Genomic DNA, 21,827 nt, shown 5'->3' on the forward strand with positions numbered 1-21,827 from the left:
CCAGTGCCTTCTGTAATTCATGATCCAAAATATTCACCTGGGCTTGGAATACATTTCAAATCATCTCAATCCTTGTGTGGTGTGATGGTGTTTTAGTTTGGCGCGCCCCCTGGTGGTGAAATCATACATTACACATTACAACAGCGTGTTGGTCAACGGGTCACCTTTTTTTATAAAAGGAAAGCAGACACTTTAATTCAATTCAGTTCAATTAATTATTTGTTAAGCGCTTTTAACAATTAAAGTAGCTTTTACAGAGATAAAGCGGATATAAAATGTATAAAAGAATCTATAAGTTTAGTGCCTATAGATTTGTTACTTATAATTGTAAGTTTATCCGCTGTTTGATCTTAAGGAATAATAATAAAAAAGCTTAAAAGTACTTTATTATTTAATTATTTATTTGTCTATTATTATTATTATTATTATTTTTACTCTGATTGATGTCTCGGACGTACGCGTTCTTTACTTCCGTTTGACCACTTGGTTCCCATGGAAACCGTTGCTATGACTAACGCGGGTGACCCACACACAGCAGTTAGAGTCTAAACGCTAGAAAAGCGAGTAAACAGACTCTAGCTGATAAGAGGATTTTTACTGAGTGATTCTTACAGTAAAATTAAACATAAAATTATTGACCTGAATGATTTTGTAAAGGATCAGAGCTAGATGATGTCTGTAAATACAGCGCGCGAGCTTCCGTTCCTGCCAGGAAACACATTCCGGGACATAACGGTGAGAAACTTTATACACTAAATAACTAAATTAATAAACAAATAACTACAATAATAACTAAATACACAAATAACAAACTAGCTAAATCAATAAATAACACAAAAATATATATAAACAACTCGATAATAAATAAATAACTTAACCAACTAACTAATTAAACAATAAATTAAATAATTCACCAAACAAACAAATAAATATGAAACCATAAACTTTTCCGAAAAGAAATTAGAAATTATAAGGAAATTAGATTAACCTCGCATTTAAATAGTTGACAGACAATAACAACGTCATTTTACGGCAGGTTTTTGCGACAGTTCCATTGTACATTCTTTGTAAAATAATAATAATAATAATAAACCTGTCTGTTATCCATTTCTGTGTAACTTTTATCCTAATCCTACACCTGGAGGAATGGAGATCTTGTGTTGAGTGTGTATGTGTGTGTGTGTGTGTGTGTGTGTGTGTGTGTGATACATTCAGTCAGTTTTAACCTGTTGTTTGGTTGTGAAGTGAGAGAGGAGATCTCAAGGCAAGTCAGACAAGTCACAACAAAGTGATTATTAATTTAAACCCGAGAGAGTGATGATATGATGCCCACCTGAAATCCCGCTGTTCTTTATGTACAGTAGTGTCTGTTCAGGTTAAAGTTTCTACCCAATCAGATTTCAGCCGTAACTGCATCACGTGCTGCCAGATCACAGGTCACAATCTGCCATGAGGCTTTCAGAATCAGCATTTCAGTTGCCTGTAGCATAAAGTACACGTTGCTTAAAAGCTGTTGCTTTAACCAATCAGATTTCGAGTTTGGTGACTCCGGGGCCATCTAGCAGGCGTACAATAACATTGGCATTTTCACATAATTTGATTGGATGGTCAGAGAGCGCACAAGTCAGAGCTCGCAAACTGCATCTGTAGCAAATATATTTGTGTAGACTTACAGTTAATAGCAGTTTTTTTATTACATAATGGCTGACCGAGGATAAGAAATACATTTGTTCACAGATACACTCACAAAAAAAGTTGAGGCTATCATGATAAGAGTGATGGTTTATAGGGAGATTATTACTAAATGAAATTCTACTGTATTGTTGGCAAAATTGTACAAATCGTAAATATAAATATAAAAAAAATATAAGTATAATTTTGTCCTAATAATGTCAAACTGTAAAACTTTTACACAGAAGAATGGATTTTTTTTCTAAACTTAAATTTTTATTCTAAATTTCACTCCCACACAGAAATCAGCCTTCAACAGATCACAGACTTTAACCTATAAGAATGGCTATGCTTTTCCCATCCGACCCAAAGTGGGGATTGGACAGCAGCCTTTGACCTCCGAAAACCTGAACATGATGAAACAGCTCTTTATCCGAGCACCTATTGTCTCTAAAGAACCGTCCACACGGACTCCTCCAAGCTTCATTCCGGCCTATGTCACCTACGACAAGAAGGTAACAAACTCTTTTTTAGGTAACAACATTGTTCCTGTAAGTTCATCACATGCTTAAGCATTAGTGAATCCTGAACCAGATCTGTTAAATGTTCACCATGTAAGAAATGATCTGTACCTGTAACCCTGTGTGACCTTTGCCCCCTCCCCCCAATCCCAGGTTCTGCGTTTTTATGGCTACTTCCAGCAGGAGGTGCTGTACTCACCAGAGGAGAGCTGGCGTGTGCGGCCAGTCGTGTTGTATTACTACCTGGAGGACGACAGCATGTGTGTGATGGAGCCAAGGTTAAAAAACTCAGGAATTCCGCAGGGAAAACTGCTCAAACGCCAGCGGATGCCTAAGAACAAGTGTTCAGAACATTACCACTGGAAAGACTTGAATCTCGCTATGGATTTGTGTCTGTATGGCACTGTGTACAGAATCACACAGTGCGACGCCTTCACTCGGGTATACACACTTCACAAGTTCAGACAACCTTTCTTAACCTTTTCATACTGAAAAAAAACATTTTGTGTGTGTGTGTGTGTGTGTGCAGGAGTTCATGGAGAGTCACGGGATAGAATTGAATGACCCTGAACGGATCCCTAGTGACCCCTACATGACCCGCCGCTCTCAGCCAGACCACTCTTTCCTTACACCATCAGATTTTGACCACTTCAAACAGTTCCTCACTATGGACCGTAAGGTAAAAAATACACACATTTATCACAATTAAACAATACAATACACAGAACAAACTCGGAGATTAAAAAAACGGCAAGTATGAATTTAGTAAATATAAATTTGTCCTGGTGCTGCTGCAATAGCACCACCTACAGGCAGTTCTATAAATGAACAACTACAATATCTTCAAAATTTAGAGAACTGCCATTTTATTTTTATTTTTATCTAGTGGATCATATACAGTACTTACAGTTTCTGTTTTGCAGAATTTACTGATTGGGAATCTGGAAGACAAAAATACTTTTGTCTATAACTGACCTTAAGCTTTCACTTGTGACTGGTGCATGTAGAGGTTTAAACACATATTTAAATGTGTGTAGGTGCTGCGATTCTTCGCTCTGTTGGATGACTTAGACTCAGGTGAAAAAAGGCCTGTAACCATACAGTATTATCTGGTGGATGATTCCGTGGAGATCCGTGAAGTCCGGGAGCCTAACAGCGGCAGAGACACGTTTCCCCTCATGTTGCGGAGACAAAAGATTCATAAAGACATCAAAGCAGAGTGCCGTAAGACACACACATACACCTATACACCTACACCTACACACACACACACACACACACACACACACACACACACACAATCAATCAATACAACCCACACGTCAGAAAACAACCAGATCAAACTGAAATATAACAACATACACAATCTAACACACACCAGGAGAATAAAGTGCAAGCATACACACACACACACACACACACACACACACACACACACACACACAGTATTAAACACACTCTAACACTAACTCTCTCTCTCTTTCTCAGAACCGTTCCCTAGTTGTGTTCTCGAAGTGTCTCCACATGAAGTTGTTGAGTTTTACTCGCCAAAAGACTTCCGGGTCGGGGAGAAGATTAAGCTCATGGGAAATCACTTTCTACTGTATGATTGTGATGAGTTCACCCGGAAGTATTACAAGGAGCATCACCCGGACATCACTCTCAAGCCCCACCCATTAGAGAAAAGACCAGAGCAAGAGTTCAAGAGGGTAAATAAGATGTGTATTTTATTTAATATAGAATACTGAATATATGGAAGACTGTGGATATAATATTGTGTTCCATGCTATGTTCACACACACACACACACACACACACACACACACACACACACACACACACACACACACACACAGGTGATCCCACCATACAACGGCTTTGGAACGCTTGAGGATTCGCTCCAAAATTGTCTGACTCTGTTTCCTGAGCCGCCCAAGAAAGACTTGATAAAACTGATCAAAAATGACAACAAAGTGCTTCGCTACGCTGCCAGGCTGGTGAGTTCTCACACACACACACACACACACACACACACACACACACACACACACACACACAAATCTACTTTGCTGTTTACAGGTGTTAAATTGTAAAAATCTCTTTGCTTGCCACAGGACTCCCAAAATCCAGAGGATATGGGCCGTAATTTCATCTTCTACTACTTCCTGTCCAATGACATGCTCAGCATCTTTGAAACTTTCAAACGCAACACAGGAATTGGTGGAGGAAAATTTCTAGAGAAGACACGTGTTCCCAAACCAGGAAGCAGTGTGGAAAACCCAGAGTACTACGGACCAGCCGATTTTGCCATAGGAGCCACAGTGGAGGGTAACAGGCCACTGAATAGAACTGAATAGAATTAAGAAATAAATCACTTGGGGTTATTTGGTAGACATTTTAACAACATGGTACTGTGATGAAGCAGAGTTACTGTTATTATTCTGAAGCTGATTATTTCTCCAACAAGAGCCTCCAGTGTTTTATTACTTTTACCCCACAGGGATTTGTGATTTTTATAAAGATGATTGTATATAAAACTCGAGATGAACTTAAGAGCTTCCGATCCGAAGTCCAACTTCTTAACCACTGATAACGCTTCCTTTTTAACAGTGTTTGGACGGCGCTTCATACTGACAGATGCTGATCTCTACGTGCTCAAGTACCTTGAATCAGTGGCTGAACAGGAGCGAATCCCAGAGCAGACCCTCTGCTCACTCCGGCAAGCTCTAGGGAAGAACAAGGCGTTGAGCCTGATGCTTCCCTCAGGTACATTCACCTCAAAATGCTTATAAAGAATAAAGATCAGTCTGCAGTCCAGCAAGTCTGAGCATGATGACATGAAATCTTTCTTTTTTCCAGATAAAGAAATTACACAATCACCCTGAAGACTACGGCACTACCACATCTTTACTGTCACACATTTCACCTTCTCTAAACTTCTCTGTGCTCGGACGAAAGGATTAGAGCGTTTTTCTATCTGAGTGAATCAAAAATTTATTCATCCCTACATATTAAATCACTTGTGCATGACACCTTTTTCAGAGATGTGATTAGATAGAAATCAGTAAAACATCTGTATTTGGTTATTTACTATATCAATAAGGAACGATGGAAACTCCAGTAATCAGCAGCAATTATCTGCAGCATAAGAGGAATAAAAACACCAGGCTGTGCTAATAATCAACTACACCATAGCGCATTGCTAAGTATTTTTCTGAAGCGTTTATTTTATGGCACAATGATTTTCCCTTATTACTTTTTTGTTTTATTTGACTTTTTTTCTTTATTAATCAGCATCATATATTTGATCTGTTTCATTTCAGTTAATAATTAAACAGTTTCACAGATGCTCACTTACATTATAGTAGCTATAAACAGTCCTGCCCTCACCAGCCTGCATAATATTCCATTATTGGCAAATAAATTTCTTCTTTCACAAAATTAAACATATCAGTTGGTTGTTTTTGTTTACTTGGTTCTCTGAACTGCTGATGTATTAGAATGAGTACATTCAACACCTTCAACACCTAATACTCAACACCTTCTAATACTCAACACCTTCTAATACTCAACACCTTCAACACCTAATACTCAACACCTTCTAATACTCAACACCTTCAACACCTAAAACTCAACACCTTCTAATACTCAACACCTTCAACACCTAATACTCAACACCTAATACTCAACACCTTCTAATACTCAACACCTCAACCAACCCCTAATACTCAACACATTCAACACCTAATACTCAACACCTTCAACACCTAATACTCAACACCTTAACACCTAATACTCAACACCTTCTAATACTCAACACCTTCAACACCTAATACTCAACACCTTCTAATACTCAACACCTTCAACACCTAATACTCAACACCTTCTAATACTCAACACCTCAACCAACCCCTAATACTCAACACATTCAACACCTAATACTCAACACCTTCAACACCTAATACTCAACACCTTCAACACCTAATATTCAACACCTTCTAATACTCAACACCTTCAACACCTAATACTCAACACCTTCTGATACTCAACACCTTCTAATACAACACCTCAACACCTAATACTCAACACCTTCAACACCTAATACTCAACACCTTCTAATACTCAACACCTCAACCAACACCTAATACTCAACACCTTCAACACCTAATACTCAACACCTCAACACTTTCTAATACTCAACACCTCAACCAACACCTAATACTCAACACCTTCTAATACTCAACACCTTAACCAACACCTTCTAATACTCACCACCTAATACTCAACACCTTCTAATACTCAAGACCTTCTAATACTCAACACCTCAATACCTAATAATTAACACCTAATACTAAACACCTCAACACCCTATACTCAACACCGCCTAATACTCAACCCTTAACCAACACCTTCTAATACTCAAAACCTTCAACACCTAATACTCAACACCTCAACACCTAATACTCGACCTCAACCAACACCTTCAACACCTAATACTCAACACCTTCTGACACTCAACACCTCACCACTTTCTAATACTAAACACCTCAACCAACACCTTCTAATACTCAACACCTCAACACTTTCTAATACTCAATACTTTAACCAACACCTTCTAATACTCAACACCTTAACACTTTCTAATACTCAATACTTTAACCAACACCTTCTAATACTCAACACCTCAAAATACTCAACATCTTCAACACCTAATACTCAACACCTAATACTCAACACGTAATATATTTAACACCTCAACCAACACCTTCTAATATTTACCACCTAATACTCAACACCTCAAAATACTTAACACCTCAAAATACTCAACACCTTCAACACCTTATACTCAACACCTCAAAATACTCAACACCTTCAACACCTAATACTCAACACCTTCTAATACTCACCACCTAATACTCACCACCTTCAACACCTAATACTCAACACCTCAACACCTAATACTTAACACCTAATACTCAACACCTCAAAATACTCAACACCTTCAAATACTCAACACCTTCAACACCTAATACTCAACACCTAACACTTAATATTTAACATCTAATACTAAACACCTTCAACACCTAATACTTAACACTTAAAATAAGACTATTGATTAATTGTTTATACCTACTTTGATTTGTGATTATTGCTCATGAGAAGAACACTGCATTGTTATTGCCGGCACTCTTCCAACACCTTCACTGTGTAAAGTAGAAGTGGCCAAACTTGTTCCTATGAAAAATTTAATTTGATTGTGGGCCGTGGGCTGGGCGCCGAAAGTAAATGTTGCATTATAACAGTGTTATAACATTGTTATATTAGCGTTATGTTGCTGTGGGTACTAGCAGACACTCTTGTTATAAACCAGTGCTATAAAATAAACTTTTTTTTTTAATTGTCATAATCAATGTCATAACTTTTTTCCTAAATGTGTCAAGGATTTTAACCTGCTGAACCTCTTAATTGTAATGAAATTCAATATCAACATACAAAAACCGCTCTAATGTCAAAGAATTTCTCTGAGTTGTTTTCAATTAACATTTCATAATTGCTGGATATAAAAACATTCTGGGGTTACATCCTTCCTTTTTCCAACTTTCTTTTCCACATACACCAGTAACATCCAAATTATTCATCCTTCTTGCTTAGATTTGCTAAAAGTTGAAAGAAGAAAAAAAAGCATAAGGAAATGAGTGAAGGACAGAACACCTGCAAAATACTCACACATCACATTGCAGCTAAATAATCAGTGGTCAGATTTTTACATCTAATATCACAATATCCTTCATCCTCGACACAGCAGATTCCCTCATTTCGCTACAGAAAGCAAAAAAATACAATTCACCTTTTTTTTTTTTCACATCACTTTATTCTAACTCTGTAGGTGCTCAGAAGACAATCACTTCAGAATTGGCAATAAAACAGTCCACATTTCACACTGTTCACGTCGTGTTTTACAAACAGAAAGTTCTTAATGTCGATGTTAAATGTCTAAATATTGTTGTTCATTTAATTCGTTAAGCACAAGACTTTAATTATTGGACTTTGGCGGAAAAGACGTACGAATACCCGTTTGGCTTTGAGTTTGGTTGTCTGTAAATGTAATGTTCTGCTGTATAGTTCAAGTTCTGCATCACTTTATAACCAGGCTGTGAGAGGTCGAGTCTGTGCTCCTCAGAAGAACTTTACACACCGATCAGAGGGCAGATCTCACTCAGGTTACATTATATAAGAAGTCATACTTTATTCACAGATTAAAGGAAACATTGGTCATCTGTGTATTTATGCAATGATTTTCTTTAGCAGACCTGCTTCGTGAGAGACTAGTAAACACTCCAGTGATATAAAATAAACAACTCGGCCATTTTTTATTGTCATAACAAATCACGATTGTGAAGCTTAACAATTTTTTAAAAAATGTGTCAAGGATTTCAATCTGCCGAACCTCCTAACTGTAATGGAGGAAAAAATATCAACATGCAAGAACCCGTCTACGGTCTACTGTCTACAGTCTACTGTCTACAGTCTACAGTCTACAGTCTACAGTCTACTGTCTACTGTCTACAGTCTACTGTCTACTCTCCCTTAAACAAAATCCCAAAATATTTTGACCTGCACTCTGGATGTCCTTCCCAGGCCACCATAGGCCTATTTGATCACTTTCCCCAGGGCTGGCTGATACAGTACTGTTTTAGGAAATATAAAAAACACATGGCTTTCTGATGACGGATAAAGAAGCGGCGGATTGGTGCAAAGCGGCATAAAAAAAAGAGAAAATGCAACGATGCTTATTTGAAAAGAAAGTAACAAATACTGATAATGATGTACAAAAGAATAAGGAGGGTACATGTTTTTTTTTTTTGTTTGTTTTTTCCCCAACACTTTTGGATGGCACGTCCTCTATGGAATGTCGTAGCACCCTCAGTCCACCGTGGATCAGAACAGGAAGTTGGTGACTGGTTTCCTGTTTCTCTCCCTTACAAAAATGAGGCAGAAATGATAAAAGGGATGGAGTTACGGGGCTTTGAGCTTCTTTAGCCGAGGTGACGTTCCGTTCTCCACCTTAAGTGTGCCGTTCTCATGGTTACCAGCTACAACACACACACACACACACACACACACACACACACACACACACACACACACACACACACACACACAGAAAGTTCACTTTAGAAAGCCAGTTTTGTTTGTGTGTGATGTAACAAAATGGGTGTCTCATTGACCTATAAACAGAATTCTCACACACACACACACACACACACACACACACACACACACACACACACACACACACATTTAGAGGATCTAAATGATTTGGAATTTGGGAAATGTTTTTGCTGGATGAGCGACATCACGGTTATTAGTGTAGCGTTTTTAACAGTGGATGTTTTCCCAAAACAGCTTTATAGAATTAAATAGATTATGAATATAAATATTAGCATCATAAACTATCCCTGGAAGTTTATTCCCTAATAAACGAGTCTGTGGTATTGGTGTGGTGAGGAAAAACTTCCTGGGATGGTATGAGGAAAAAAATATTAAGAGGAACCCATCAAAAGCGAAACCATCCTCATCTGGGTGACACCAAATGTCCATTCATTATACGCTGTAGTTCCTGTTGAAGTCAACTGTTCAAAGATCGACACTGAAATGCAAAACCGTTTCTATGAATTACTGCGCAAACAGAAGTGAGATGTGGTCATGGTGACATTATATTTGGTAATATTATACAGTTTTTTTCCGAGTACGACAGCGGCCCCTAGAGGCGAAACGCTGACACTATGTGATGTTTATTTTGGAGAGTCTTTTTTTTTTTGCAATTTTGGATGTAACTGTTTTTATTTATTAGAAATGTCACTTTGTTTCAGTTTGACTGCATGTCTTATTTTCCTCAATATTTATTAATATAAATCATATATTCATATTTATTTCACATTTTCATGAATCAGTGCTGGTTTTTTGGTTTGTATTTTTTTAATAATAAAGTTCAGTACTATTTTACATGGAGTGTTTGTTTTTTTAATCCAGGATCCATTTCAACAACTATTGGGTTGATTAATCGTGTATACGATCCAAATAAGTTATCGCTTGACCTCTAGTTACAAGTTCATTTAAAGATGCAATATTTTACATTTCAAATAAAGAATGTGAAGAACATTGTAATCAAGTAATAATAGTGTTCAGTAACATCACAGTGCTTCAGCAAGTGTGTGTGTGTGTGTGTGTACCTGTGTCACGTTTGACTGTGCGTGAAGACTGTTTAGCTGCTGCTCTTTTTCTTGCCTGCTCCAGTCTGAACTCACGAGTGCGTCTCAACTGGAAACAGAAAAACTTCCACAACAGCCATGACTGTGTAGAACACACCAGGAACAGCACCAAAAGCCTAAACACACACACACACACACACACACACACACACACTTGAATTGAAACAAATTGAAGTCGAGCACATAGAACTCATAGATTTCTACTGAGATCTGATGATTTATGCTAGAATTCACATAAAACATCATTTGTCCTCCAGCTATAAAAAAAAAGGAAGCAAACATTAGTACATGAGAACTAGTGATATTTTCTGCATAATATGTACATATTTAAATGCTCATATTGCATGCCATAAGCAGGCGAAGCAGAGTGTAAGAAGGAAAACTGACTAGTGGTGTGTGTGTGTGTGTGTGTGTGTGTGTGTGTGTATATGTGTGTGTGTGTGTGTGTGTTTTTACCTTATAGGGAGGGTGTTGAAGTTTCCGGCCTCCCAATTGAGTGTCTGGTTTTCTGATCGCGCCAAACCAAAACCCACGGACAAGAACATCAGAGTCAGAGAAACCATACGGGTCAAAACAAACCCCACTGACCACAGATCAAACCTACACACACACACACACACACACACACACACACACAGGTTTAAAACGTGATACTGCTCACAGGTGACATGATAATGCTGCATGTTCGTGAGTTTTACATTTTATGGTGAGTCTCGTCGATAAAGTAGATGAGTCTGGAGAGATGGAAACCCGTCTCAGAGACATACTGCAGGAAGAGCAACACCAATCCTACACGCGTTAGACTGCGCATACAAACACACATACAGAAACACACACATGTCGTGAGTACACTGTATGAAAGTTTATCTGGGAGCTCCATCAAAAGTGTTCACTCACTTTAACAAGTACGCAGCCAAGATGTGAGACAGGTACAGACAGATGTACTGCAACTGACGGGGGATCTCTTCCTGTCACACACACACACACACACACACACACACACACACACACACACACACACACACACACACACACACACACACACATTACCAAACCTGCCCTAATTCACACATATCTACCTCCTCTTTTTTTTTTCCTCTCACCTTGCGCACTTTCTGGAAGTAGAGCTCGGGCAGTGCGTGGAGCCAATACGCCATCTGGGTCAGATAGAAAAACTTCACCTGGAACCTGAGAGAGAGAGAGAGAGAGAAAGAGAGAGAGAGAGAGCGAGAGAGAGAGAGAGAGATAGTAAGATAATCAGAAACCCAATACAGATATTTAAAGCTCAGTTCTGGCCGCTAAAACATCTGTATAATTCTTGTTTTGCATTTTGGAGTTCAGGGAAGAAACAATTGGTTAACAACATACAGCCTTCTGCAGCAATTGAAAAATATTAAGCCTTGAAAGTTGATGCTAATTATTCCAAAAGGTGTCCGAACTTCTCATTTTTATTTGAATAGCGCGTATTACAATAGACATTGTCTCTAAGCAGTAATAATGTTCTATAAAGGAATTTTATAGAAAGTTTATTGCCTATAAGTTTGTTCCTTATAATTGTTCATCCCTGATGATTGAGCCAGTGGCGTCGGTGGCAAGGAAAACTCAGAGCTGGCATGATGAAGAAACCTTGAGAGGAACCAGATTTAAAAAGGAGGCCGTCCTCATCCAGGTGGCACCGAATGTCCCTCTGTTTGTATTCTATTGAGAAATTGCAAAGAAAGCCAGAGGGTCAGCGAGTACATTTTCCTATCGACTCTGACAGGAAGAGGTCTGGCAGACCCAAAGTCACAACAGAATGAGATTCTGTCTCTGAGTCAACAGCTTGTGTGATAGGCAACACATAGAATAAGGACGACTTATAAAACAATTGTCCTGCAGGTCTGACAGGCCGAATGGCAGTAAGAAAGTCGTAGCTAAAATGGCAAAATAAGAAAAAAGACTTGGCAATGAGGCACCACCAGAGGACAACTGAAGACTGGAAATTCTGATTTGAAATTTTGGTTCTTCACACAGGGTTTCTGTTTGTTGTGGAGTGGGTGAAAGGATGGTTACTCAGTGTGACCAACTGTCAACCATGCAGAATGAAGCATGACGGTTGAAGCTCTTTTGCTGGATCCAGAGATGGAAACTTGAACAGTGCGAGTGAAACCCTGAACTAAAACTACTATGACAGCATTATGCAGCACCAATGAGCAAGTCAGCAGGCAACAAGAAGTCAGTGATGTAAACATGAGTGAGAACAGAGATGTTCCTGATCATCATCATCTTTTCTCTACTTGTGTTCTATATGGTGGATGTTCAGCCTGCGTACATTCATCAGATAACATTTGAAATTCGTTTTGTATTAATATATTAATATGATGTGAGGTTCAGTTTCAAGCGTGACACTAAAACAGGTAGTAATAATGACTACTTTTTAGTGAGGTACATGTCAGAGCCCAAACTTCTTTACTTTCACTTGAGTAAAACAGTGTCTTTTAAAAGTCTGTATTTCTACTAGAGTGAAGGATGTGTGAACTTTTGTCATCTCTGCTCATTAGCCTTGTTAGTCAGAAGTTCATCCTACAGAAAGATAATGACCTGAAATCTACCACTAGGCTGTGAACAGTGGGAGAAATACCTAAGAAGTAGGGCTGTGTTTCAGCAAGAATTTGGTGATACAATACGTATCACGATACAGGGGTTGCGATACGAGATGTTGCGATACATTGTGTTACTGTACGCAATGCGATATATTGGGATCAGGATCACAGGAAACAGGTAGATATTGACACCAACATTACTGTCATGTGCTTATGCCTCGAACTTCCTGTCACCATTGAAGTTCAGAGATAAGAAGACTGCTCTCTAGTGGTCGGGATATAAACTCAAAACAATATAAACTGCCATAAATCTTGAATGAAATATCGATAATGCGTTTTAAGAATGAATAAGGTACCGCCAAACTAAATATTACGATACTCAACGTGTATAAATATTTTTTTACACCCCTTCTTAGAAGAAAAGTACAATACAGTAGGCTTCATCCCATGGAATGGTCAGAACAGTCTCCAGACTTAAACCTCACCAAGCTGGTTTGGGATGAACTGAACTGAAGGGTTAAAGCAAAGCCACCTACAAGTGCAATTGCCATGCGTTAAGGAAAGAATGTCACGAGTGTGTTCGGTGGCTTGAGGTGGTTTGTTTAACAAAATGCAATCAACATTTTTCCATGTAGGGCTGCAACAACTAATATAAAATCGATAATGAAATTTCCTTGTAAACGAATGGCGTTATCGATTATTTGGGCTGCTCAAGTTCCAGTTTAGCGTGACGGCAAGAAAACAGCGGCCTGTGGAAAATGGCGGACAGTACAGGGTGAACCGCCATGCCGGAAAAACTGTGCGTCCCAAGTCATCCAGGCAATGTGAGCGTTTTATATTAAACACAACAAAGAAAAGTGTACCTGGAAGTTATGCAAAGCGGAGCTTGTGTGGGATGGAGGTACCACAGTGATGCACGAGCACGTGAAAATAAAACACACTGGTGTCATGGATGAAGGTGAAACGTGAGCAGAAACTGTATAATCGTCATCATGAGAAAATGGTGTAGTTTAATGAAGTGCTACTGTGTAAACTGTAACTTCGGGAAAGTCGCACTGGATCTGTTGTATCGTGACTCGCGAGCGTCAGGTTGCGCGATCGGCTCAACAAACAATAAATCTAAAAACTGCAAATAACAGCAGCAGTAAAGGATTTAATTTTTACTCACTGTTTTTCAGTAAATAATTCTGCATTTTTCCCTCCTCTTTTTATAGCATTCGTCTACTACAACAGTTAACTTCTGTTTTCGACCATGATTTACTGCGACTTTACTACGTCTTATTTTCAGTTTGTATATTTAATTTATGTAATTATTCTACAAAATTAATGATCTTTTCTAGATGTTATCTTCACAACTGAACACAATGTGGATTTATTTTAAACCACAATTTCAAGCATTATTGTCAACTTGCCCTCTGCAATTATCATTAAAAACAATACAAATGTTGATTTACACAAATTACTTTACTTTTCGTTCTCCAGTGCTGTTTTTATTTTTTTACAGAAAGAAAAAACCCAACATGAGTAAATTTGGTTAAAGGAGATGCTCTCCCCATGCTCTCAACAAGCAGCCACTATAAACTTTAAAATCTCAAAATGAAAGAGTTTTAAACTCAATATGGCTTTTACATTTTTTTAGGTAAACTTTTATACATCAAAACCCTGAATTGGAGTTTTATATATAGTTATAATAAGCAAAACATCTAATAACAATTTTTTTTTTTAATTAGATTAATCAATTAATAAAATAATTGTTAGTTGCAGCCCTAATTCTATAATTCAATGATTTGTTCTATGCTATAATTTTTAGAAAACATTAAGACAATTGCAATAAAATTTAAGAAAAACTCAGGTGTTCTAAAACCTTTACCCTGTAGTGTTAGTAATAACTGTGTGTGTGTGTGTGTGTGTGTGTGTGTGTGTGTGTGTGTATACCTCAGGTGAACGTGAGGGTAGTTCTCCCACAGGCTGCTTGGGTGCATAATGTAACCCTCCTGCAAAGGAATTTAATACAAAGAATTATTACGTTAAAGAGAGAAGGAGATAGCTGCTTGTGTGTGTGTGTGTGTGTGTGTGTGTGTGTGTGTGTGTGAGGAGTCTGTGTCTTACAGTAGCGAGAATGTATAAACTCCACAAGCTGGAGACGAGGTAGAACACACACAGCTGTCCGGACTCATTAAACTTAGTGTTCTTGCTTTTCGAAAGGTGAAGACGTCTGTTTACTTTCTGTAAAGAACAATTGAACGGCACACGATTAAGAGTCGAACTACCACATTGCACACAATGCAGGTGACTGTGATGTTACTCACTTCCAGGATGTACTCCTGAACCACAGCATGGAGGATGATGGTGATGAAGAGATAGAAGAGGGCGGTGGCACAGTCTTTCCACCCGTAATGGTACAGAGTCAACTCTCCATCTGAAACACACACACACACACAAATTGCAGTTATAATGAATGACAGTGTGTGTGTGTGTGTGTGTGTGTGTGTGTGTTACCTGTGGTCAATGTGCTGATGTTGTACTGTGGCTGGATAAAGAGGATTGCTGTTTTTGCCGTTGCCTGTTGGAATCAATAAATAAATAAAAAATGTTATCACACAATGTTGATAAATTGATATGTTTCATTTTGTTTTACAAAAAAGCTTTTTGACTAAATATTCAGTTTTATTTCCTTCACTGGTTCCCAACATGAAAGAATATAATTGATTTGTTGAAAACCATAGATACGTCATTTTATTATTCGCTAGCTAATGTCACCGTTGTTATTTTTACTAGCTATCATTGAATAAATCACTAACAGTATGCAATGAAGATTATTTTAAAACCTTTAAACAAATGCAACACTGATGAGATTTACACGACTCCGACTCTTTTTCCTTCACACACAATGAGGTTTTCAATAAAACACACTGAGATCGAACGTTTGAACGAACTTTGTCAAGAATTCAGTCTCGTGGTTACTATTTTAACATTCAGAAGTAACTCATGAAACTGGGGGAAGTGACTCAGACGGTTTCTGTCACACAGCTGCATTCATATCGCATTGCTATAGAAACCAATCCCTCTGAGGAACCTGAGAAAGAGAAGTTAGCATGCATGGCTAACCAGAGCTAATCATCAGTGTTGGATTATCATGGACACTTTAGTCCTTAAATACAGGATTTATTTATCGGGGGTTTGACGAGTCAAAAGTAAATTGATTTATTGGAGGATTATAGTGTTGGATTATTTGGGATTATCCAGTGTTGATCCGTATATAAAAAGTTGTTCTGGGGAAAGTAAAATAATGAATGATAGATCTTGGATTAAACCATTATTAATCCAGATTAGTTTAGATAAACCCCAAACAATGTAGACATTTGATTATAAAAAAAGAAGCATTGTTTGTTTAGGATGAACATGTCCAGTGTGTGGGGTTAACACATGGAAAACCTGATATCCAGAAGCTGCTGGTTTAAACCAGGAAGATCACCAGTGGCTGAGAAATCTGAGAAGAAGTGCTGATCTGTGTGAAAATGTCCTGAGATTGACGAGTGTTTATAACAAATATAGATCGACTTGATCACTTAAAGCAGATTTATGTAAGAAAACCCCCCGAAGTAGAAGGATTTAAAGCCTGGAGAAGAGGGAGAAGAAGCTGAGCAGAAAAGCCCATCCTACTAAACTGAGACGTGGCACTTTACAATCAGCCCTGAACTCAAAGGATCTAAAGAGCAGACGGATTCCACCACTTTCACCACCAAATCACAGCTTTTATACAATACTAGAGAGATTTTACAGAAGGTACAGGAGCTCTGGTGCCTTCACTGCAGTGAGATCTTTATAGCTGAGATCTCACTTTACATGAGATCAGTTAAAGGTCAGATTACACCTCTGATATCAGACTTTTCTGAAAGATCTGATTTCCGACACTTTAAATCTGATTGTTATTGTGTTTTACGGTAAAGAATTGAAATAAAAGCAGTTTCTTATTGTTTATTTTCTCACCAGGAGAAAAATCAGCTCGAGTGATAAACAATAAGACGCGTCTCTACATGAGAAAATCATTTCCACGTAGTAGCTGTCAAATAGAGAAGAAAAAACAGCTGAGCAAAAAAAGTAAGAAGAAAAAGAAAGAAGGAGTGTGTGTGTGTGTGTGTGTGTGTGTGTAACATACCTCAAACATCAGGCCAATTAAAATGAAGATGACCAAACTAAAGACGATGTCCGCATGATTCTGAATTAAAAACTCCTGACTAAAGAAAGGATAGCTCTTATTTCTTCTCCGGAACGCCATTGTTTCCCTTTTTTCCCTTCTTCCCTTCTTGGCTCCCTGTTTTTCCTGCTCCGGTTTACAAAAATACAAAAAAAAAAAAAAAAAAAAAAAAAAAAAGTTCTCCCTGCAACAAGTTAACTTTCTGTCCACACCGCGCATGCGCGTTCCTTAAAGGGCGCGCGCAGGACATTCCTTCATGAAGGCGACGTCATCTTGAGAGTTCAATGCAAACCCAATCCCAGAGCAGCTTTTACAGAAATAAAGAGGTTATACAATATACATTTATACGTTCCGTGCCTAATGAGCGAGCCAGCGGCGACTGTGGCAAGAACAAAACTCCCTGAGATGGCATGAGGAACCTTGAGGAACCAGATTAAAAATTTAACTCATCTTCATCTGGGTGGCACCACATCTCCATTCATTACAGTTCCATCATTGTTGAGGTGCACTGTTCAGTGATAGGTGCTTAATAAAGAAGGCTCATGCAACTTGCAGTCCTAAGCCATTATCGTAGACTGTTGATATTAATACAATCCAAATCCAATCTTATAGTTCTTGAGTTGCTCAGTAACTTCATGGATCTTGTGGAACATGTGACACCATCCTCAACTCCATCCTGAGGTAGAATGTCGATAGGAATCAGGTATCCGAAGAGAAGAGAAGGGACAGAAATATTCCTACTGGAACTTCAGCAGCTTGTTAAAAACATTTTTACTTTTTAAACAATTAAACAACTTTTGTCATTTTCAGGGTAACGAAAACATATTTCCATAAAGTGAAAAAGTTGTGTCACTGAACACAGTCAAAACAGATCATCTCTATGAATTCATTTTCATTAATACCAATTAAGAACCACTTCCATCAGCTACCTGAACTGTTCATTTACATAATTAAATGATCTCTTTGTTTGTCACATTTTAATAATCTTAACATCTTAAATTGCTGATAATCTTAATCTTAAAATTGTATCCCCTCTTAGTTGCCACCCACAAGCTTGATGGATTACAGTCCAGCCTGAGACATGACATCTACTAGCTGCACCAAGAAGCTCCATGTTAATGTACAATTTTCGTAACTTTGGTCCCCTCTGTGGGCTGAAGTTGGCAGCTATTACTGAAAATGAATGGTTGCTGGTTACTATATCGCTGCTAGTCACTATACAGTAATGTTGCCATCGTTGCACCAATCAGATTAAAAAAGAAAAAAAACACCTGTACTATGGAATAAGTTATACTCATGCCCTCAAGAGAGCAGCTTGTTCTCTGAAGAGAAAATAAAGAAAAACTAAATTAGAGTTTTTAGAATTGTGTATAAAGACAGTATGCTCAGCTACTGACAGGCGCAAAATGCTGCTAGAGCTGAGCACCTGAGCAAACTCATAGAAAACAACAAAAACAATCCCGGGTTCCTTTTCAGTACAGGCTAAATTCACTACAAATCAGATATCTGAAAAGAGAATTCCATCACAGTTTAGTATTGAGGACTTTATGATTTTCTTCACTAAAACAAATTGTAGAAAGTATCAGAAACTCTACTGTGAAGGTCCAACCTCTGACATCATCTCGTGATCCAGTCTCACCTAAAGCTCCACACTTAGAATTACAATGCTTTACAATTTCTTGTAAGGGATAAAGAACAATATCTTTAAATAGTTTCAGTCAGGTTTCAGGCCCCATCCTAAAACATAAAGTGCGAGTAAAAATCACAAACTGTTTTTAGCTTTTGACCAAGGCTACATCTCTGTTAGTTTTACTAGATCTTAGAGCTGCATCACTATAGATCACAAGTTTCTCCTAGACTGCTTACAGAATTATATCGGCATTCAGGGACAGGCATTAAGCTGGTTTAAATCCTACCTGTCTGACTGTTACCATTTTGTAGATTTAAATGGAAAACTATCCAGGCTAAAGCAAGTAAAATACGGGGTGCCACAAGGTTCAGTTCTTGGACCTCTGCTTTTCACAATTCAGAGTCCCATCCTGTTTTAACAGTTACTTTATTTATCTTCACAGGTCTTGTATTTGGTAAACAGTCCGATTGTGTAATGGAGGGAGGTCCAAAAAATTATTTAGAAATGTATGTAAATGTATGTGACTCAAATTTCTATGAATGATAAGTGTGTTTGTGATGTTGCAACACTGCAGTTTGGGGGCATCATGGAAGGGGAAAGTCCTATACAATCCACAGGCCTTGAATGTAGTTCTATTAAACAGCTAGATTTTGTAATGCTGGAAGGTTAAAAAATGGACCAAAAAACAGTAACAGTGTGCAAAGCAAACACCACACCATCATTCATTAGCATACAGAAGTGTATCATCATTATTATAAATTATGATGCAATTATAATAATTTACGTATATCGTCAATGTATAGGATAATGTTAACAAAAAACTTCAAACAGATAACAGGTAGCTGATTGGGCAGTAAAATCCTGCATGTAATATTAAAAAATAAAATTCAGGAATCATTTTGTATTGAAGTGTTTCTTGTTTACCTTCATGCTATGTGTGTCCTTAATTTAATCTCAGCAAAGATACATTTTGTGTTTTCATTCATGATATTTTTTCCGTTAAAAGGCCTGGTTGTATCTGTACATTTATGCATTTTACTAACCAGTGCATTCATGAAGGTAATTGCTAATTTGAAAAAATAAATTTTAAACCACATTCAGCAAATAACAAACAATTAAATAAACTGAAACAACACATTTTCTTTGTTGTGCACTGTAATTTAATAAACCATCTTATGGCCAGTAAATGGAGTTTGCACATTGAAATGTTAAGGCCCAGATTTAGTAACGGTTTGCATACAATAACTGCGTTTACACTTGCAGGTGACAAGTCGCTTGTAGTTTGTCTCTTGTAGGTGTGGCCTCTTATTTTTTTTATGTAAATAGTATAAATAGTAAAGCTGTAAATAAATACCCTACAGCTCACAATCCGCACACCATTTCGTTTAAAATCTTTTTGTTGTTACATGCTCAGCCTGTACAAGCTACATTGCATTAGCGAAGAAAGCTAAATGTCGTAGCTATGTACATGCACAGGAAGCACTTCCTTCCAAGCATTAATTCCTTTCACAATATTGCTATAAACATGTTTAATGGAAGATGACGGGTGAAAATAAAACCGGATCGTAATGCAGAACTGAAAAATGTCATGAAGCATCTGAGCAATCTGATTTGTCACATTATTGGATGATACATAATTTGCATACAATAGAAAGAAAAATCTGTATTCACGCTGTACAGACGTTGTACTGTGTATACATAGAAAATTGCAAATCGCTTTGCAAACTTGCTAATGTGAACAAAATGCACATTTTTTAAATGTTCTTTATTTTAGTTTTTGTCACATGATCTATTATATGTATTCACACAATTTCTTCCATTACATATGTTAAAACCCATTTTACAAAAAAACCTCTATCTGGTACAACACGCAAATCACGTCCTCCACGAGCCGTCCCATACAGCAGTCTGTTTAAGCAAAAACACTGCATGCAATGAATTATTGATCATTTACTCATGGGACACTTTTCTGTACTAAATAAATCAGTCAAAAAATTTAAAGAATGAAGCAACAGTGGCTGGTCAGTGTCACTTCACGCTCTGGATTTTCTCTCTCACACACTCACACACACACACACACACACACACACACACACACACACACACACACTAGATATGTACATCTTGCATTATGTCGTCTTAGTAAACAACAATTACCAACTGATTTAAACACACGCTTGTTTATGTGGACAAACTGTTTTTAATTTAAAATAGTAAGTTTACCTTTAAAGAGTGCAAAAAAAACAATTCCTTGTTCTGCTACATTGCTTTAACATTGTTCCTAAATATTGGTAATAGTTGCTAAATAATAAACACAGTAGCTGATATTGTTTATTATTTGATTCTGAATGTTAGACCCGGTTACATGTTACTAGCTAGGTAGCTATGTTTGCTAGCGACCGCTAAAACGTCTAGCTAGTAAGCTTTTTTGTATCCCTGTTTTAGTTGAAAACTTTGGGCAGAATATCAACATCATTTTACTACTTCATGTGAACTGCTATCCTCTTCTGCTAGGAATCTTTTCACATTAATCATACTGTAACTGTGCTTTACACACATTTGTAAAATGGAAGATCTGACAAGAGAGCGATAAAAACACGAGCAAACATTTTTACACTCTTGTGAGGCAGATATGATTTGTTCAGCTCTGTACAGCAGTATAAAAGAAAAAATAAAACAATTTCACGCCGAGTTCATTTATATATACGTGAGTGGTTGTATAAGTTACAGTGGCAAAATGCTTCAACACGATTGTTGATTAAATTTTTCAACTATTTCCACTTGTGAAATGTTATTGCATAATTTTCACAGTCCAGTCACAGCTGCCTGTTTAACTATGTGCCTTATATCAATTTGATCGCAATAAGTGTTCTCTGAAGAACTTTACTATTGCTCATTATAGCCAATAAACAGTGTCCAATCAAAGATCCCTGAATGACTCTAACTTATACT

At 37.6% G+C, this 21,827-nt stretch overlaps 2 protein-coding genes and 1 long non-coding RNA gene across 3 annotated transcripts in view; 1 reads left to right on the top strand and 2 right to left on the bottom strand.

Moving 5' to 3' along the window:
* Positions 1-493, bottom strand: part of LOC124401217 — a 2,403-nt gene extending 1,910 nt beyond the window's left edge. The window contains exons 1-2 of the long non-coding RNA XR_006928544.1: positions 436-493; positions 1-109 (exon numbers count right to left, since the gene is read on the bottom strand). The exon at positions 1-109 is cut by the window's left edge and continues 6 nt beyond it. This is a non-coding gene — a long non-coding RNA (uncharacterized LOC124401217). The remainder of the gene's footprint in view (positions 110-435) is intronic.
* A 25-nt stretch (positions 494-518) lies between these two features.
* efhc1 (EF-hand domain (C-terminal) containing 1) lies at positions 519-8,889 on the top strand. The gene is made up of 10 exons (XM_046873308.1): positions 519-735; positions 1,974-2,186; positions 2,346-2,633; positions 2,722-2,871; positions 3,230-3,416; positions 3,681-3,901; positions 4,049-4,189; positions 4,307-4,520; positions 4,803-4,958; positions 5,052-8,889. Exons 1-10 carry the CDS (start codon positions 670-672, stop codon positions 5,075-5,077), a joined length of 1,662 nt encoding a protein of 553 aa, XP_046729264.1. The 5' UTR covers positions 519-669; the 3' UTR covers positions 5,078-8,889.
* Positions 8,540-17,414, bottom strand: tram2 (translocation associated membrane protein 2). Its single transcript, XM_046873309.1, has 11 exons — positions 17,207-17,414; positions 15,547-15,610; positions 15,357-15,466; positions 15,157-15,273; positions 14,983-15,041; positions 11,569-11,653; positions 11,363-11,433; positions 11,164-11,268; positions 10,922-11,065; positions 10,427-10,581; positions 8,540-9,286 (listed from the first exon to the last, which is right to left on the bottom strand). Exons 1-11 carry the CDS (start codon positions 17,324-17,326, stop codon positions 9,210-9,212), a joined length of 1,107 nt encoding a protein of 368 aa, XP_046729265.1. The 5' UTR covers positions 17,327-17,414; the 3' UTR covers positions 8,540-9,209.
* Positions 17,415-21,827: the final 4,413 nt, after the last annotated feature.

The sequence above is a fragment of the Silurus meridionalis genome, chromosome 18 (assembly GCF_014805685.1).
Source record: "Silurus meridionalis isolate SWU-2019-XX chromosome 18, ASM1480568v1, whole genome shotgun sequence".
Lineage (NCBI taxonomy): Eukaryota > Metazoa > Chordata > Actinopteri > Siluriformes > Siluridae > Silurus > Silurus meridionalis.